At 50.5% G+C, this 17,778-nt stretch overlaps 1 protein-coding gene across 9 annotated transcripts; it reads left to right on the plus strand.

The window, feature by feature from the left end:
- The first annotated feature begins 671 nt into the window (after positions 1-671).
- ZNF7 (zinc finger protein 7) lies at positions 672-17,414 on the plus strand. 9 transcript variants are annotated; one of them, XM_030303583.1, is made up of 6 exons: positions 682-750; positions 909-1,061; positions 2,415-2,457; positions 2,828-2,954; positions 8,353-8,469; positions 12,163-17,414. In XM_030303583.1, exons 3-6 carry the CDS (start codon positions 2,431-2,433, stop codon positions 13,959-13,961), a joined length of 2,070 nt encoding a protein of 689 aa, XP_030159443.1. In that variant the 5' UTR covers positions 682-750; positions 909-1,061; positions 2,415-2,430; the 3' UTR covers positions 13,962-17,414. The 9 variants fall into 9 exon arrangements, 7 of the variants coding, with proteins under 7 accessions (XP_030159440.1, XP_030159443.1, XP_030159438.1 ...); XR_004343197.1 differs by lacking the exons at positions 682-750; positions 909-1,061 and adding an exon at positions 1,085-1,450 and having other exon boundaries at positions 12,163-16,834; positions 17,095-17,414; XR_004343198.1 differs by lacking the exons at positions 682-750; positions 909-1,061 and adding an exon at positions 1,085-1,450 and having other exon boundaries at positions 12,163-15,143; positions 17,095-17,414.
- The last annotated feature ends 364 nt before the right edge of the window (positions 17,415-17,778 follow it).

Below are 17,778 nucleotides of genomic sequence, written 5' to 3' on the forward strand. Positions count from 1 at the left end.
GGACCAGAAGTGTGCTCAGCGCACCCGGGTTTCTTTCTGGAAGCGCCTTGGTTGGGAATTAGGACCTGGAGGGCGGCTGGGAAGCAGGTATGTTCCCTGTCCTTTCCAGTTCTCTATTCACTCGTTTATTCATCATTTGCACAGATGCTCCCTGTGCGTAACCAGAGAGGATGTGGGACTGGTAGAGTTGAGTTAGGAGCGGCGGTGTTGCAGGCTGTGAGCGCTAGGACCGAGAGGCTCGGGAAAGGAGCTGATCTCGCCGGAGAACCCCGCAAGGCCCGCTTTTCCCTAGTACCTCCCCTCGGAGTCGGGGCGGGGGGCTGATTCAGTCCATCTCCTCCCGTAGGATTTGCGCCAGATTTCACCGCGGCTGTCAGGGACCCCGATATTTGGGTCGTCGACGCGTCGAGTGCTAGGTCTCTTCTACCGAAAAAGTTCTGCGCATTCTCTGCCCCGCCCTTCCCGCCTCCGGGGCGCATTCTTCCGCTTTAGGTGCCCTGCGCCTCCCGCCCAGCTTCAGCGGTGTCCGCGGCCTGGACCACGTGCCCCAACCACCCAGACAATACCTGCTGTCTCCACTCGGCTCCTCTGCCCTCCTCCCAAGCTAGCCGCTCCCCCGTGCCCACTTCGCCCGTGATCGGGGCGTCTCCGTTGCCCGGTGCCTGGATCGTGCCCAGCGGGAGCTGCCTTCTGTAGAAAAGCCCGGGCACAGATCTGGTGCGGGGTCCAGCGTCCCCGAGGTGATAAGAGGTAGGCGGGGCCGGGCCCGGGCCACCTCAGGCTCTCCACCCGCTTCGCCAGGACCCCCTCCGCCCTTTGGCCTGCACTTCCGCCACCTCCCGCGGGCCCACCCCTCCCTTGACCCCAGCCCCGCCCCTCCCTTGACCCCAGCCCCGCCCCTTCCCCAGCGCCGGGGCGGGGCGGCTGGGAACCATCGAGACGGCCGAGCCTCCGAGCCGCCCAGAACGCCCGGAAGTCTGTGAGAAGAAGAGGGAGCGTGAGCCCGAGGCCCGTTTCCGGTTTTGTCCCGCGTTTCGAGGCTCGGGCGGCCCACGGGGAGGGTGAGTGGGCGCGTCCGGCGCGGACTCGGGTTGCGGCACGTTACGTGCTCATCGCCCTCGGACGGAGTGGCAACCGGCCGACCCCCGCGTCCTCTCGCCTCCGGCACTGCGGGCCCGGCGATCCCCTGCCTCCCCGCTGGGAAGCGCTGATGTCGCGAGCGGCTTGGGGAGGCCATGGGCGCCTGGCGTGGGAGGTGGTCGAACTGCGGCCGCCTTGGCCCGCGGAGGCAGGAGGCATTTGGGCGAGGCCTGCAGGCCCGGCGCGGGATCCACCCGCGGCCTCCCACCAGGTGTAGGCCTGCTCGAGAGGGGATCCCTGATTCTCCTTTCTGCATAACTACAGCTTCTCAAGTCGCCTTTTCCCCTCATTTACTGCCCGTGGGACAGTGGTAAAAAAAAAAGGGCTGTGCCTAGGGTAGGGTGGGGTGTTTCCCTTCTCAGGGCCTGCCCGTTTCTACTGGGAACCTGGGATCCAGCGCTTCCAGATTCACTCTTGGCCCGTCGCAGGTGGGGGCCCACCGACAGTGCTCACTACTGCCTGGGTCAGCTTCACTATGCCCACGGCCTGGAGCTTCCGCCCACACGCCACTTTCTGAGCCAGAAGCTCCCATAGGAAGCCCACTTCTCATTCAGACTGCCTAGGGGAATGCCTGGGATTGGGGCCAAGTTTATGTAGATTGCTGGGGCGGGGGGGGGGGGGGGGGGGTTCTGAATCCGTTCCTTTTCCTACGGTAATCCACTGTTCTGGCGTCATCCTCCAGTCACACCACCACTTCCCCTTGCTGCTTGTGAACAGCTCCATGGACTCATTCTGCCCAGTCTATTTTGCTTCAGTCCCTTTGCACATGCCTTCCCTGCTGCCTTTAGCGCCCTCCCTACCTCCATCCTCTTGGCCTAGTTAGCTCCCCTGGGAAGTGACTCATCATTAAACCAGAGTTTCCTAGTTTAAATGCTTTCAGAGTTTTCTTGCACTGGGGCATGGTCATGGTTGTGATGTTGTGTTTGTATCGTTAACCCTTTAGACTGTGCTTCATGATGGGAAAGTTCTCAAGCGTTGGGCGCTGCTACATCCCCATTGCTTAGTCTAGCACTTAACACGTGTGGCAACCACCCCTTCTGTGTCTGGAGTGATTCCCACACACCACACACTCTGAAAGATGAAGCTTTGGTGGGGAGTGGGGGAAGATACTTAAGTGCTGTGGTTATGTTGGTTCCACCTTATGTCCTTGCTAATGAACATCTGGGGTTAAAGGTAAAGGATTGGAGAACACAGTACCCTCTCAGTTAGCCTGGAAGTCAGGGCTAGGGGTCCTCCAGTACCCTGACCTCTGATCCTTTCATAACTGCCAACAGGTCTCATCCAGGACACATGGATGCCCACCCACCGAGCCTCATGGTAGGAGTGTGACTGCCTCCGTTCCCTCACTTGCTCTGTGAGGGCCCCTACCTTTTCTTCTGAGAACCCACCCTGCCCACTGGGCCTTGGCCTAGACCCTCCATTGGCCCCTTGTGGCCATTCCCAAGCTCAGGCAAGCCCATCCTCTGCCCAGACTGGGGCCCATCTGAGGCTCTTGTGGGGGGAGGTTTGTAGGTCTGGCTCCTTCCCCCTCCTTCCTACTGCCACTCCCCTTGATTTTAGAGCCAAAGGGGCTTGGTGACTGTCTTGCCCAGCCCTGTGGTACATGTGGCTGAGACACACCATGAGGTGGAGCCAGGATGGGGCTGGCACCCAGGTTTCCCTGGGGTGCTGGTGTATGTTTTTTCAGGAGGCTGTGACGTTCGGTGATGTGGCCGTGCACTTCTCGAGGGAGGAGTGGCAGTGTCTGGACCCTGGCCAGAGGGCCCTCTACAAGGAAGTAATGCTGGAGAACCACAGCAGTGTGGCTGGACTAGGTGAGGCTGCATCTTGGGACCCCTCCCCCTGCATCATTGGTCAGCACCCACCTAGCCAGGCCCTTGTCAGGGCTGTGGTTATGGGGGCCGTGGGTCTTTGTGGGTCAAGAGCTGACCCTGGGAGGTGTTGTGGTGAGTTTTGTGCGTTGTAAATAACTTTTCCCGTTCTCTTGTGTTTGTTAACTTTTAAAAAAAAAATTTTTAATGCTTATTTTTGAGAAAGCGAGAGAATGCAAGCAGGGGAGGGGCAAAGAGAGAGGGAGACAGAATCTGAAGCAGGCTCCAGGCTCTGAGCTGTCAGAACAGAGCCCCACGTGGGGCTGAAACTCACGAACCATGAGATCATGACCTGAGCCAAAGTCAGGTACTTAACTGAATCGGGTGTCCCTGTGTTTGTTAACTTTGTGAGGTCAGATTTTAAGGAATCAAATCCATTAGTTTTTGCCTTATGGGTTGTATCTTTGAAATTTTATTTAAAAGTTCTTTCCTCTCCAAGGTCATAGAGACAGTTTGTACGTTCGCCTGTGAACTTTATCTCTCTTATTTAGATCTTGGCACCATGTTTGTGTCTGGAGTTAGGTAGGAGTCTTGCTTTATTTTTGTTTATACATTGAGCCATTTCCTGGTATCACCGCCTAAGCAGCCCATTATCTTCCGTTGATTTGTGGAGCCACCTTTTTTCATGTGTGTGACTGTGTTTCTGAGCTGGCCTCGTAGTGTGTCTTAATACCTGGTAAGACAACTTCCCCTTTTTATTCTTTCATAAAACTTTGCTTATCTACTCGTGGGTAATAAGGTAATTCTTTCATATAAGTTTATAGTAAGTGAGTTATTCAATACTTGGAACTGGAATTTTTATTGGGAGTGCTTTGAATTTCTAGAACTAACAAGAGAAGAACTGATCTCTTCCTCATTAACTGTTCCCACCCAAGACCATGGAATGTGTCTCCATTTATTCTCTGTAATTTATTAGAATTCTAGAAATTTAGGGGCGCCTGGGTGGCTCAGTCGGTTAAACGTCCGACTTCGGCTCAGGTCATGATCTCACGGTCCCTGAGTTCGAGCCCCGCGTTGGGCTCTGTGCTGACAGCTCAGAGCCTGGAGCCCATTTCAGATTCTGTGTCTCCCTCTCTCTCTGCCCCTCCCCTGTTCATGCTCTGTCTCTCTGTCTCAAAAATAAATAAATGTTAAAAAAAAAAAAAATTCTAGAAAGTTATTAGATTTTCTCCAGAGTGGTCTGGTCCCTTATAGATGCTTTATTTTTGGTTGCTTTGTGAATGTATCTTTTTTTATGTTGCTATATTTTTAACTGAGTATAGCTGCTCTACAGAAATGCTTGTATTTGGTAACTTTGTTGAACTTCCTGCTGCTCTGGTGCTGTATTCTAGGAGGAGTCACCTGCAGCTGAACCAGTGGTGGTTTCCCCCTTGGTGCCCCCAGTGTCCTGGCCTTTAGCTGTGCCCAGAGCCACAGTGGTGTGTCAGACAGACTTATGTGGATATGCCTGTTTTGTTCCTTATTTAATTTTTTTTATTTGAGAGAAAGCGAACGTGTGCAAGTCGGGAAGAGGGGTAGAGTGAGAGAGAGAGAGAGAGAGAGAGAGGGAGAGAACCTTAGGCAGGCTCCATACTCAACAAGGAGCCCTACTTGGGGCTCGAGCCCACAGCCCTGGGATCATGACCTGAGCCAAAATCAAGAGTTGGTCTCTCAACCAGATGAACCACCCAGGCGCCCTTTGTTCCTCGTGTTAAAGGGAATACTTCAGGGCACCTGGGGGGCTCAGACGGTTGAACGTGCAACTTCAGCTCAGGTCATGATCTCAACGGTTCGTGGGTTTGAGCCCCATGTCAAACTTTGTGCTTTGGATTCTTGGTCTCTCTCTCTGCCCCTCCCCCGCTTGTGTTCTCTCTCAAAAATAAATAAACATAGAAAAAAATCTAAAAGGAAGATTTCTAGGGGCACCTGGCTTGGTCTGTGGAGCGTGCATCTCCTTCATCTTGGGACTGTGAGTTCCAGCCCACCTTGGGTGTGGAGATTACTTAAAAAATAAATTAAAAAATAACTAAATAAAAAGACCCCCCCTTTTTTTTTAAAAAAAGGAATACATTTAATTAACATCAGAAGTTGGCTAATCATAATCGTAAACAAATTCTTTTTCTGCATCAATTGAAGTGTTTGTATGATTTTTTCACCTTATTATTCACTAATTCACTAATAAGGTGAAATATCTTATATTTACTATATAAAGATATTTATATAAATATCTTATATTTACTAATAAGATAATAGTAAATCTTATTAACGTGTTTTGTATTTCTGGAGTAAACTCTACTTAAATTATATTTTACATATAAATTTCAGTACTATTTTGGATTCAGCTAGGCAGTATTATGTTTCAGATTTTTGCTTCCCTGTTCATGAGCAAAATTGACTTTTAATATGTTTCTTTTTATTGTTTTTTGTTGTTTTGGTTTTTTTTAGTGTTTATTTTTTGAGAGAGAGAGACAGACAGACAGAGCATGAGTGGGTGAGGGAAAGAGAGAGAGAGACACACACAGAATCTGAAGCAGGCTTCAAGCTGTCAGCACAGAGCCCAATGTAGGGCTTGAACCCACAGACTGTGAGATCATGATCTGACCTGAGGTTGGATGTTTAACTGACTCAGCCACCCAGGCACCCCTGTTTTTTTTTTTTTTGTTTTGTTTTTTGTTTGTTTGTTTGTTTTTGTGTTTTAATTTAAAAAAGGTTTAAGGGGCGCCTGGGTGGCGCAGTCGGTTAAGCGTCCGACTTCAGCCAGGTCACGATCTCGCGGTCCGTGAGTTCGAGCCCCGCGTCAGGCTCTGGGCTGATGGCTCGGAGCCTGGAGCCTGTTTCCGATTCTGTGTCTCCCTCTCTCTCTGCCCCTCCCCCGTTCATGCTCTGTCTCTCTCTGTCCCAAAAATAAATAAACGTTGAAAAAAAAAAAATTAAAAAAAAAAATAAATAAAAAAGGTTTAAAAAAAATTTTTTTTTGAGGAAGAGAGAAAGAGAGTATGAGCGGGGGAGAGGCAGAGAGAGAGGAAGACACAGAATCCGAAGCAGGCTCCAGGCTCTGAGCTATCAACACAGAGCCCGACGCAGGGCTTGAACTCATGAACTGTGAGATGATGACCTGAGCTGAAGTCATTTGCTTAACTGAGCCATCCAGGTGCCCCTATATGTTTTCTTTTTGTGAATTGTTTTTCTATTTTTTTGGCAAATGGCCCTTGGCATATGAGTTTCATAAGATAAACTGGGCACATTTTGCTGTCTTTAATTTCTGGAAGAATTTATGTAGGTGGAATTACAGTGTTTGGTAAAACTCACCGGTAAAACTGTCTGGGCCTTGGGCCCTTGGGAAAGGAAGGTCTTGCGCTAGTGTTTTTTGCTTTTAGTTTTGTTTTTGTTTGTTTGTTTCTTTTTTTTAATGTTTATTGATTTTTGAGAGACAGGGAAGGGGCAGAGAAAGAGGGAGACACAGAATGTGAAGAAGGCTCCAAGCTCTGAGCTGTCAGCACAGAGCCCGACGCGGGGCTCAAACTCACAAACCGTGAGATCATGACCTGAGCCATAGTCAGATGCCCAACCGACTCAGCCACCCAGGCGCCCCTGGTTTTGTTTTTTAGTGAATAATATCTGTCAAGTTTGCAAGTTTCCTTTTGTGCTGATTTTGTCATTTTTAGTTTTCCTGTAAAGTGATGTGTTCGTTTAGATTTCCAAGTTTTTTGGCATCTGTTTGTTCATAATACTCTTTTATTTTTAGTCTGCATTGTGTGTGTAGTTGTTTTCCTTATTTATTTTATTTTTTCACTGTGTTGACCTCAATCAATTTTGCCACAAGAGCTGTCGTATTCGTTTTTTCAGAGAACCAGGTTTTGGTTTGGCTGATCTTTCTCTGGTGTTGTTGCCTTTGTTCTCTATTTCATTGAATCCCACCCCACCTTTATTATTTTCTTCCTTTTTATTTATTTGAGTTTGCTGTGCTGTTTTGTTCCCAACTTCTTGAGTTTAACGTTTATCTCGTTTGCGTTTTACTGTGCTCATTTCTATAATAAATGTATTTAAAAATGTAAAATTTTATTTGCAAATACTGCTTCAGCTTCATCCCATGAGTTTTGTAGTAAATAGAGCTGCTACTTAGTAATTCATTATTTAGTTTTCAAGTAGTTGTTTGTTTTTAGTTTTTTTTTTTTTTTTAATTTTTTTTTTTTCAACGTTTTTTATTTATTTTTGGGACAGAGAGAGACAGAGCATGAACGGGGGAGGGGCAGAGAGAGAGGGAGACACAGAATCGGAAACAGGCTCCAGGCTCCGAGCCATCAGCCCAGAGCCTGACGCGGGGCTCGAACTCACGGACCGCGAGATCGTGACCTCGCTGAAGTCGGACGCTTAACCGACTGCGCCACCCAGGCGCCCCTGTTTTTAGTTTTTTAATGTTTATTTTTGAGAGTGTGTGTGTGGTGTGTGTGTGGGGGGGGGAGGGGCAGAGAGAGAGAGAGAGAGAGAAACACAGAATCCGAAGCAGGGTCCAGGCTCCGAGCTGTCAGCTCAGAGCCCGATGTGGGGCTCGAACCCATGAACCGCGAGATGATGACCTGAGCCGAAGGGAGATGCTTAACCGACTGAGCCATCCGGGCGCCCCAAGTACCTAATAGCTTTGAGCTCCGTGTTGTCATAACCTTCACATCCAATTATATTTTGGGTTGGGGCACAGTGTTGTATTGTCCTGTGGACATGACTCCCTTCACAGTTGGCCTAGAGTTGTTTTCTTTGTACATTCCACATGTTCTTCGAGAGAGCACGTTTCCTGCTGAGCATGGAGTCCTATGTGCACCTGAGGCCTTTATCCTGCAGGGTCTCTCTGCTTGCCCTTCCCCACCCCCACAGCCGGAAACCTGGGGGAGGGAAACCCTGACCACAGGGCTTAGCGCCCTCCGAATTAAAATCCATTCATTTGTTGGCTTATTTTTGTTGTTTCTGTCTTGCTTCTTGGCCACTCCTATCTCCTGGAATGTTCCTGCCCTCTGAACTGAGGGACAGGCCATCTCTGCTGAGGGAGGTGCTGGCAGTGCCTGGCTGCTTTCTCCTAAAGCTAGACCTGGCCTGTTCCTTGCAGATTCTTTGGTGATAGATCCCCTGAGGATCCTGGCCCTGGTGTGGATGGGGATGGGCTGGGAGTCCAGGTATCTCTCATTGTCCAACTTGAGCTGGACAGAGAGGGCCACTGTGTCCAGACCCTCTCCCCTTGATGTTCCCTTTGGAAGCTCTGCTTGTGTTCCAACAGCCCCCTGCCTCTTAATTCCTGGAAACCAAGAGCATTGGGCCCTGGGATGTACCTTCAGCCATGCTGACATGGTCCCCTTCTCTGCCATCCCCACAGCAGGATTCCTGGTCTTCAAGCCTGAGCTGATCTCCCGGTTGGAGCAGGGGCAGGAGCCATGGGTCCTTGACCTGAAGGGAGTCGAGGGGAGAGAGGTGGCAAGGACCTCCCTTACAGGTGAGGCTTAGGCCTGTGGCAAAGAGGTTTCCAGGTAAAGGAGTGAGGAGATGTTCGGGGAACCCATGCCCAGCAAGGGTTGAGGGTGGGAAGCTGAAGGCAGACCGCAGGGACCAGCCAAGAGGGCATGCCGGGCTGCCTGGGGGCACCACGGGGCCACAGGTGGGCCCGTTGACAGAACTATCGCCTGGTCCTGGGGTTGTATTGGGAGAGACTGAACTACAGAAAAGCAGGGACATGAGACTCTTGCGTGTTATAGCAAAAACAGAGTTTGCTTTTCAGGCATAGGTTCAATTTCCAATTTTACTGATGTTCTTGTTAAGCAAAGTGCAAAGGTAATGATCCAAGGGAAGCACTAAGCTTGGCTCTGAGCAGCCTCTGAGGCAAACATCAGTCATCCCTGAGACAGTTGCCTCCCACCTGCCAGCAGCTCCTCCAGAACTGCTTGGGCTCCTGGGTGACCCCAGCCTCTCACATCAGGCTTCAGGGCTGTGTTGGGTCCTAGGGCTGCTGTACCAAAGCACCACAAACTTGAGGCTTAAAACCACAGAGGTTAATTGTCTCACAATTCTGGAAGCCACACGGCCAAAATCGAGGCATCAGCAGGTTCGTGTCCTGAGGTATGAGTGTATGGGCAGGAGTGTTGGGAACATTGACCCCAGCCCCCAGCCTCCTTGGCCTTGCCTTCCTGCTTAGACCCCTTTTTGATCCTTCCTGGGAAGGACGTAAAGCTGTAGGCTAGCCCAGTTAAAACCCAGCTCCTACTAAGTATTTCCAAGGTGGAGGAGAGATTTCAAAGAGGGTACCATGGCGGAAAAGCTAGCTGGAGCTGGCAGAATTGGGTAGTTCCACGGGTTTGTACGCAGCAAATGGTCTTTATGGTGATGAGGCAGCAGCAAAGAAAACCTCCCCACAATACATGTAGACTTGTCACAAGCCTGAGACATAGGACAAGAGTACAGCCTCACAGATGAAAACATGTGGAGCGTGTCAGAAAAATGTAAGTACGGGGCGCCTGGGTGGCGCAGTCGGTTAAGCATCCGACTTCAGCCAGGTCACGATCTCGCGGTCCGGGAGTTCGAGCCCCGCGTCGGGCTCTGGGCTGATGGCTCAGAGCCTGGAACCTGTTTCCGATTCTGTGTCTCCCTCTCTCTCTGCCCCTCCCCCGTTCATGCTCTGTCTCTCTCTGTCCCAAAAATAAATAAACGTTGAAAAAAAAAAAAAATTTAAAAAAAAAAAAAAAAAGAAAGAAAAATGTAAGTACCCAGAGATGTTATCTGTGCCTGGCTAGTGCAGCAGGTAACTGAGGAATGGCCCAGAGCGGCAGCAGGTTGCAGAGCCACACCCCTAACCCACCACCACGGCTACCTTTGTCCCCAGCACAAGAGACCTTAGTGCCTGTCAGCCTGCAGGGACAACATCTGTTGTCTGAGGGAAAACCACTTCCAGAAGGAGGCTCTGTTTTTTAACATGTGCTTGTATCCTCTCACAGGTTGTTCAGAGCTTACAGAGAAGGGCTTTCGAGTTCTAGGGAAGGATGAGAACTCTAGGCTTCAATTATGAGTCCCCGAGGGGCCCCGTGGGCAGTGTCATGCATAGATACACACAGCGAGGCACTAGTTAAAACGGTGAGGATAGATTTTTCTTAATCCGTAGTAATAAATTGCAATGGAGAAAGTCCAGTGTGAGTGAACTCGGCTTCCATTTGTTCAGACATGATCAGAGCAGGCAGGGGGTGAGTGGGGTTCAGCTAGAGCCAGGAAGTGATGGATGACAAGAGCGGAAGGGAGTGGACCCTCTGACACCTACCTGGGCTTGCTGACCTCTGCTTGTGGCATTTGGGTCTTGCCCTCCCACAGAAGTTGGGAGACAACCTGTCCCTCAGGTGTGGCTGGAATAAACAGATGGTTCTGACAGCCTTGAGTTTTCTCAGGCACACACCTTAAGGAGGGCTAGGCTCATCCTAGGGAGGAAACCTTTAGCTGTAAGTAGTGACATTAGTCTTTTGTCCTTACGGGCCAAGGATGAGGCCTGGTCGAGAAAGGCTCAGAGGAGCCTGGCTGAGCTGGTCAAGAGAGGGTCTTTGTCAGAGAAGGTATCACTAGTAAGTAGGGTCACGTAAAAATGGGCCGTGCTGGGTACAAGTGTGACGTAGGACCATGTGGCTAGCTGAGCCTGAGGGGAAGCCTGGTGTGTAAGGAGGCTTCTCATAGACTTGGTTGCAGAAAGCCAGATGGAGGCAGACTCCAGAGAGGAGTTGGGTGGGTTTGTGGCTGCTGAACCACGTGGATTATCTTTCTCCTTCCTGTGCAGCGGGAGGTTCTAGGCTCACAACTATGGACGTTTCCACTGTGCTCTTCCTTGGCGTCCATGGGGGCCTTTGTTTTCCAGCAGGAGGGAGAGGAGAGCAGTGCGTGTCCACTTTCTCATCTCCAGAGTGGAGGGAGGCCTGGGCAGAGGACTGAGTGAGCCAGCACCATATGGCCACTCCTGCCCTGTCGAAAGGTTGTGTGATTGTGCCCCAGAGGCCAGGTAGGAGATGCCCTGTGTCATAAGGGCACAGAGAGGTTGAAGGGGCATGTGTTGGGGGAACAGAATTGGGTTCATTCCTGATTCTGTAATTAGCTGTGTGACTGGGGAACCACACGCTCCTTCTCTGACTCACCACTGACCTCATTGGATTGTCACAAAGACTAATTGAGGAACGGCCAGGAACTAAGTGTTCCTTATGCCCAGGAGATGCTCAGTATGTGATGGCCTCTTCCTCACCCTAGGACTGACTGAGAACTTCAGATCACCGAGCTGGAGAGGGGACTGACATTAAGAGCCACCAGGAACCCTGGAACTGGGCCCCTGGAGGATATTTCTGTGGGGTAGAAATGGACTGGTTATAACAGCGGTTATCGCACTGGTTACGAAGTTGGTTGTGATGTTAGTTATGACCCTGGGTGTGATCACAGACACCAAGGAGGTGTGTGAGTTTAGTAAGGGTACTCTCTGGGACTGCCGAGTAGGAGAGGGGCTGACACTTATTTGGAGAGTCCAGGAGGAAGGCAGATGTCAGGAAGGCCTCGTGGGGGCCAGTCAGGGGTGAGTGGACTGACCAGAACCCCAAGGGAGTGAGAAGGCAGTATAGGCCACCGGGTGTGGCCTCCTGGAAGCTATGGGGCTGACGTACACGGTCAGGTGTGTATCAGAGAAGGTGGCTTAGCAGCAGCTGGAGGAAGCCAAATTCGGGTCTGGGGTCCTGCTCAGTACCACCCCCCTTCAGGCTCACCCAGGGTGTGCCCCACGGCAGCTGTCCAGCCTCATCTTCCTCGGAACCTGTCCGTTAACTCCCCTCACCACACCTCTGGATCCAGGAGCCTCTGGCACCTCAAGCCCAACCTGCCTCTTGCCACACTTGCCAGGCTCCCCAGCCCAGAACTTCCTTATGGATTTTCACTCATACCGGTTCCCCACGGGACGAGCCTCTGCTGATGTGTCTCCCCCACAGGAACACACGGTAGTTGAACGCATGAAGTAAAAGTGTCAACGAAGCTAAATCTTGAGAACTGTCCAAGGCCCGACTTCTGGTAGCGTTTTTCCATGTGGGTGTATCCTTGCCTGATGCAGCCTCCGCCACTGCCCCTGGTCTTTGTCCTTTCTCTGAGCACAGGGGATAAGAACCATTTTATTTCCTGTTTATTTCAGATTCTGCAGTTGGGATGGCAAGTGAGCAGGCCTGTGAGGACGTGGATGCTCTAAAATCGGAACCCCGTGTGGCCATGGTCAGAAGCTCCCCACAAGGTTTTCCTCAGAGTTCTGGCTTTAGAGACACCTCTGATTCTGAGGTCTGGTCAGAGAGTAAGCCAAGCTCCCTCCTCCAGAAAAACTGCTTGAACACTGGCACTGTGGCTCCCAGGAAGACCTTCGCCAAGGAGGGTGCCCAGGGACGTGGCGAGCCGGAGGGCATTGGCGTACTGGGTTGTCACCCTGACAAAAGTAAGGGAGGTGCTGCAGAAGGGACATCCCGAAGATGTGATATGTGTGGCAGGAGTTTCAGATCGACTCCGGACATTGCTCTGCATCAGGAAGTTAATACACCGAAGAAACCTAACAGATGTCCAGAGTGTAAAAAAAAATTACCTGATTGCTTGCAGGGGAAACCTCGAAGTAACTGCCATGGAGAGAAACCGTATGAATGTGAGGAATGTGGGAAAGTCTTCAGGTTGTGCTCGCAGCTTAATCAGCATCAGAGAATCCACACTGGAGAGAAGCCATTCAAATGCATTGAGTGTGGGAAAGCTTTTCGTCTGAGCTCAAAACTTATTCAGCATCAAAGAATTCATACTGGAGAGAAGCCTTACAGGTGTGAGGAGTGTGGAAAGGCCTTTGGTCAGAGCTCCAGCCTCATCCACCACCAGAGGGTCCACACGGGAGAGAGGCCCTATGGCTGTCGGGAGTGTGGGAAGGCCTTCAGCCAACAGTCTCAGCTGGTCAGACACCAGAGGACCCACACTGGAGAGAGGCCCTACCAGTGCCAGGAGTGTGGGAAGGCCTTTAGCCAGAGCTCAACCCTGGCTCAACACCAGCGGATGCATGCCGGGGAGAAGCCTCAACTTCCAAGAAGCCCAGGTAGTCCCAGCCACGTTGCCCATCAGAGAATTCACACTACAGAGAAACCGTTTAAGTGTGATGAGTGTGGGAAGGCCTTCAGGTGGGTGTCTCGCCTTAGTCAGCATCAGCTGACCCACACTGGAGAGAAACCTTATAAATGCAACAAGTGTGCAAAAGCCTTTGGTTGTAGCTCACGGCTTATTCGCCACCAGAGAACTCACACTGGAGAAAAACCATTCAAGTGTGATGAGTGTGGGAAAGGCTTTGTGCAGGGCTCACACCTAATTCAGCACCAGAGAATTCACACTGGAGAGAAACCCTACGAGTGTAGTGACTGTGGAAAAGCCTTCAGCCAGAGTTCAAGTCTCATTTACCATCAGAGAATCCATAAGGGAGAGAAGCCCTACGAGTGTGTCGAATGTGGAAAGGCTTTCAGTATGAGCACACAGCTCACAATACATCAAAGGGTCCACACTGGGGAGAGACCCTATAAGTGTACCGAATGTGGGAAGGCCTTCAGTCAAAACTCAACCCTTTTCCAACACCAGATAATTCATGCAGGAGTGAAGCCGTATGGATGTAGTGAGTGTGGGAAAGCCTTCAGCCGGAGTTCCTATCTTATTGAGCACCAGAGGATCCATACTCGTGCCCAGTGGTATCACGAATATGGGAATACCCTGGAAGCTTCTACCCATGTGAGCCGTAGAAAAGTCAGCACTGTAAAGAAACTGCATAAATGTAACGAATGTGAGAAAATATTCAGGTGGCGCTCACATCTAATCATTCATCAGAGAATTCACACCGGAGAGAAACCTTACAAATGTAACGAATGTGGCAAAGCTTTTAATCGGAGCTCACGGCTTACTCAGCATCAGAAAATTCACATGGGATAGACCACCTGTCTTTATAAATGTGTATAAATGTGAATAAACCTGCAGCCTTAACCTTAACGTATTTTATATGGGATCATTTATACTGACAAGAATTTAGAATGTGGGGATAGATTCAGAATTGCTCCCTAAAGAAAGAAAATGTCCGAATTCGTACAAAGTGGATATATCTTTGCTGCAACGTGCGACCTCATCCCGCGCAGCAAAGCCCGTGTCCCTCAAGCCAGGGCGCACATGTGTAGACTTTCAAGTTCACAGAAGAAAGACGCCACATCCCGCGGATGAGGAAGTGTCATGGGAAAAGGCCCATGAGCCCTGCCAGACAAGTAGCTGAGAAGCTGCCCAAAGCGTCTTCCCTTAGCAGTTCTTAGTCAGGTCCTCAGACTGGCTTCAGCAGTAAGGATGTGTTGGCTTGTGCTAGTGGGAGCCCAGAGGAAGCTGCCTTCTTCACCTGACTCCTTTTCCTCCAACTCCATCCCCATCGGAGCAACCCGGGGCTACAGCCAGAGGGCCTGGCACCAGCCTCTTCAGACAGGAGCTTGGATCAGTGCAGGCACTCCAGGAGTAGCACCTGCACCCAGGGACCTGCTCTGTGACTCTGGATGCCACTGTTCTCCATGAAATCCAGAGTCTGTCTGCTCATCTGAGCATCGTTACAGGGTGACCATAAGAACTGAATGTGGGAGAGCTCCCTGCTCCCACACTGAGACCCCGAGCCAGCATCTCTAGCGGAACCCAGGGCAGACCTGGCCTCGGCACTGCAGAAGCCGCTCACGTGAGCCCAGCGGAGCTACCCGGAGGCCAGGCTGCTTACCAGACTCCCCAGAACCGCTCCTGCCACACAAACTGCCAGAACCAGGAGGGTCTGCAAGCCGCATGTGAGCCCATTGCCTTTTCCGGATGCTGGTGGAGGTGGAGACAGACTGCGGACCCGCAGAATGAGGCTAACAGTGTTGATGGTGGCCCCGCCCTCAGGGTCCTGGCCCTGCCAACCGTGAAAAAGTTCCAGGGGACCAGAAGTCTTAGACTGGCTACTACCCACGACCACTCACTCGAGACCTGCCGATCTTTGGTGTCATTGACAGTTATCGGAGGGGTGAAATTTGGGCCAGGGACCCCTCCCCCTTGTCCCAATGGAGAGGCCCATTTCTCCCACATACAGAAAGGTAACCCAGAGGGACGCAGGTCAGTCACTTCAGGATTTATTGCAACACTTGATTTGGGTCACCATCACCTGGTATGGTTAAGCCTGTGGGTAGGTCCTTGAGACACAGCCTCAATGGCCATGTGTGGTATGGCCCAACAGCAGGTTCTGGATTTGTATTAGGTGAAAATCAGGCTGGCTGATCCCTCTGTTTGCATTGGGAATTTCCCAACTTTCTGGCATTAGGAACAGCAGAGTTCAGGATGGTCAAGTCTGTGTGTTTGTGTTTCTAATACATGGACAGGGATCTCGGTCCCACAGCAGGTCAGCCCAGTTGCCACCCACTGCTGCTCAGCCAGGCACGACGCGTGATATGTTCTTAGGCCACAGTGCTAGTCCTAGGAGTGAAGATTGTCCCCCTGGCCTGTACCCGCCCCCTTGGAAGTGGTGTTCCCAGCCCAGGTGTCAGGACACCATGAAATCATTGTGCCCATTTCAGCGGCTGTAACCGCCTCTCCACCTGTACCTACTGCACCCAGAAGTGTGTCCAAGAGGGTCATTGCCAGAGGACCAGGGACTTTCCGTGGGCCCACGTGCCTTAGGAAGGCAGTCTGGTCACTGAATGTGCCATTCCCAGAAAGGAAACCTGTCTCTGCCACTTCTGGGTAATGATGGGACAGAGGGGTGGAAAGTTACATGAACTCTTCCAGATTCCAGCCTGAGCATGGTGCTTTCTGTCTTCTAACAGCAACCACAGGCCAGCCGAAAAGGGCCAGAGGATTCAACCTAAGTCTTCTTCACCTGGATTCTCTCTTTGGATTGATATGGTTCTAGATCAGGAGCTGACAGATTATAGCGTATGGGCAAAATGCAGTTTGCTGTCTGTTTATGCAGCCTGTGAAAATATGTACGAGGCCATTAGACTGGGTGACTCTCATGCCTTGGGAACTACACAAGCAGATCAGAAGCTAAGCCAGAGTCCGTTCCTGTAAATGCACTCCTATCTGAGAAAATGAAATTTAAGAACACCTAATCACAGTCAACTAGATTTCCCCAAATAAGGCACCTGCTTAAGCCATAACCAGTCACACAGTTTCCCAGTTTTGCTCCTGCGTCTATAAACAGCTCTCCCTTTTCTCCTGCCAGCACAGCACTCCTGATGTCTCAGTGTGGTCCTGCCTGGCTCCAGGCAGTGTTTGTTCAAACATAAACTCTTCAAAAATTTAATGTACCTCAGTTTACCTCTTAAAAGGCCTAAAAGCTAAGAAGGGTTTTTACATTTTTAAATGGGAAAAATGACTATTTTATGACGTTTGAAAAGTATGTTGAAATCACATTTCAGTGTGACCAAATAAAGTTTATTGGAACAGAGCTGGCCCTTTTGTGTGCAGGCTGGCTCTGCCCACTCTTGTATTCAAGGGCCAAGTTCACACTTGCTGGTCTTGCCTGGTTAACTTGGGTAAAATCTTCATGCCCTCCAACCTTTGAGGAATTACTTTTCCTCTCAACTCTTAGTGTGGTTTGTTCATATAAATGTCCCAATACAACCAGGAATTCGATAGAAACCACTCTAGAGTTTACATTCCAGTCTAGAGCCTCCCCTGCACAAGTGTAGGGTGAGGAGTCCTTAGCTGCATCCACGTGAGACATGGGACACTGGCCTGCCCGGCAAGACTTTGTGAAATCAAGCTGCCTCAGCACCTAAAATGCCTGGAGCCCTTGAAGAGCATCTGTGCGTGTCCTGTGAGCTGGTGGCCCTTTGGCAGAGGGGGTGGAGGAGGGCCACCTGTGGGATAGTGCAAGGTTTTGGGCATTCTGTTCTACTTTAAAAGGTATTTTCCAACATGGGCTTCAGTAGATGTAACAGTGAACGTTTTTAAGAATACCCAGAACTCTATTTCAGAGTAGATATTAAAATACCTTGGATTTTTTTTTTTTTTTTGAAGCAATAAGCTCATAATTTTGACTTGAAACTACTTTTTACTCAATCAGGCTAAGCTTTGATTCATGACATTGGATTGGAACCACCAAGCTTCCTGGAAGCTTCACAAAGGTGTGGGGGGTGCAGAGCCCAGGTGAGTTTACACAGTGTGCGTGGCGTGCACTCAGAACCTAGGAAATTTTGTCGCACGAATGAATGCTGCATTTGGGGAGCTTTGAGGTTGGGATGTTAGACGCTGTCAGAAGAGGAAATGCACGAGCATCAAGAGTTTCCACAGAGGGACACCTGGCTGGCTCAGTCAGTGGAGCGTGCAGCTCTTGATGTCGGGGTCGTGATTCAAGCCCCGTGCATGTTGAGTGTAGAGATTATTTTTGAAAACTCTTCACAGAGATCTAAATAAGATCAAGAAAATGGAAAAGGGAAATTTTTCCAAGTACAAGTGTCCATTCTCTGTACAAGACCTTGTGCGGGGGCGCCTGGGTGGCGCAGTCGGTTAAGCGTCCGACTTCAGCCAGGTCACGATCTCGCGGTCCGTGAGTTCGAGCCCCGCGTCGGGCTCTGGGCTGATGGCTCAGAGCCTGGAGCCTGTTTCCGATTCTGTGTCTCCCTCTCTCTCTGCCCCTCCCCCGTTCATGCTCTGTCTCTCTCTGTCCCCAAAATAAAAAAACGTTGAAAAAAAAAAAAAAAAAAAGACCTTGTGCAGGCTGGAGACAGAGGTGGACCTCAAGGCCTGT

This window comes from Lynx canadensis, chromosome F2 (assembly GCF_007474595.2).
Source record: "Lynx canadensis isolate LIC74 chromosome F2, mLynCan4.pri.v2, whole genome shotgun sequence".
Taxonomy (NCBI): domain Eukaryota; kingdom Metazoa; phylum Chordata; class Mammalia; order Carnivora; family Felidae; genus Lynx; species Lynx canadensis.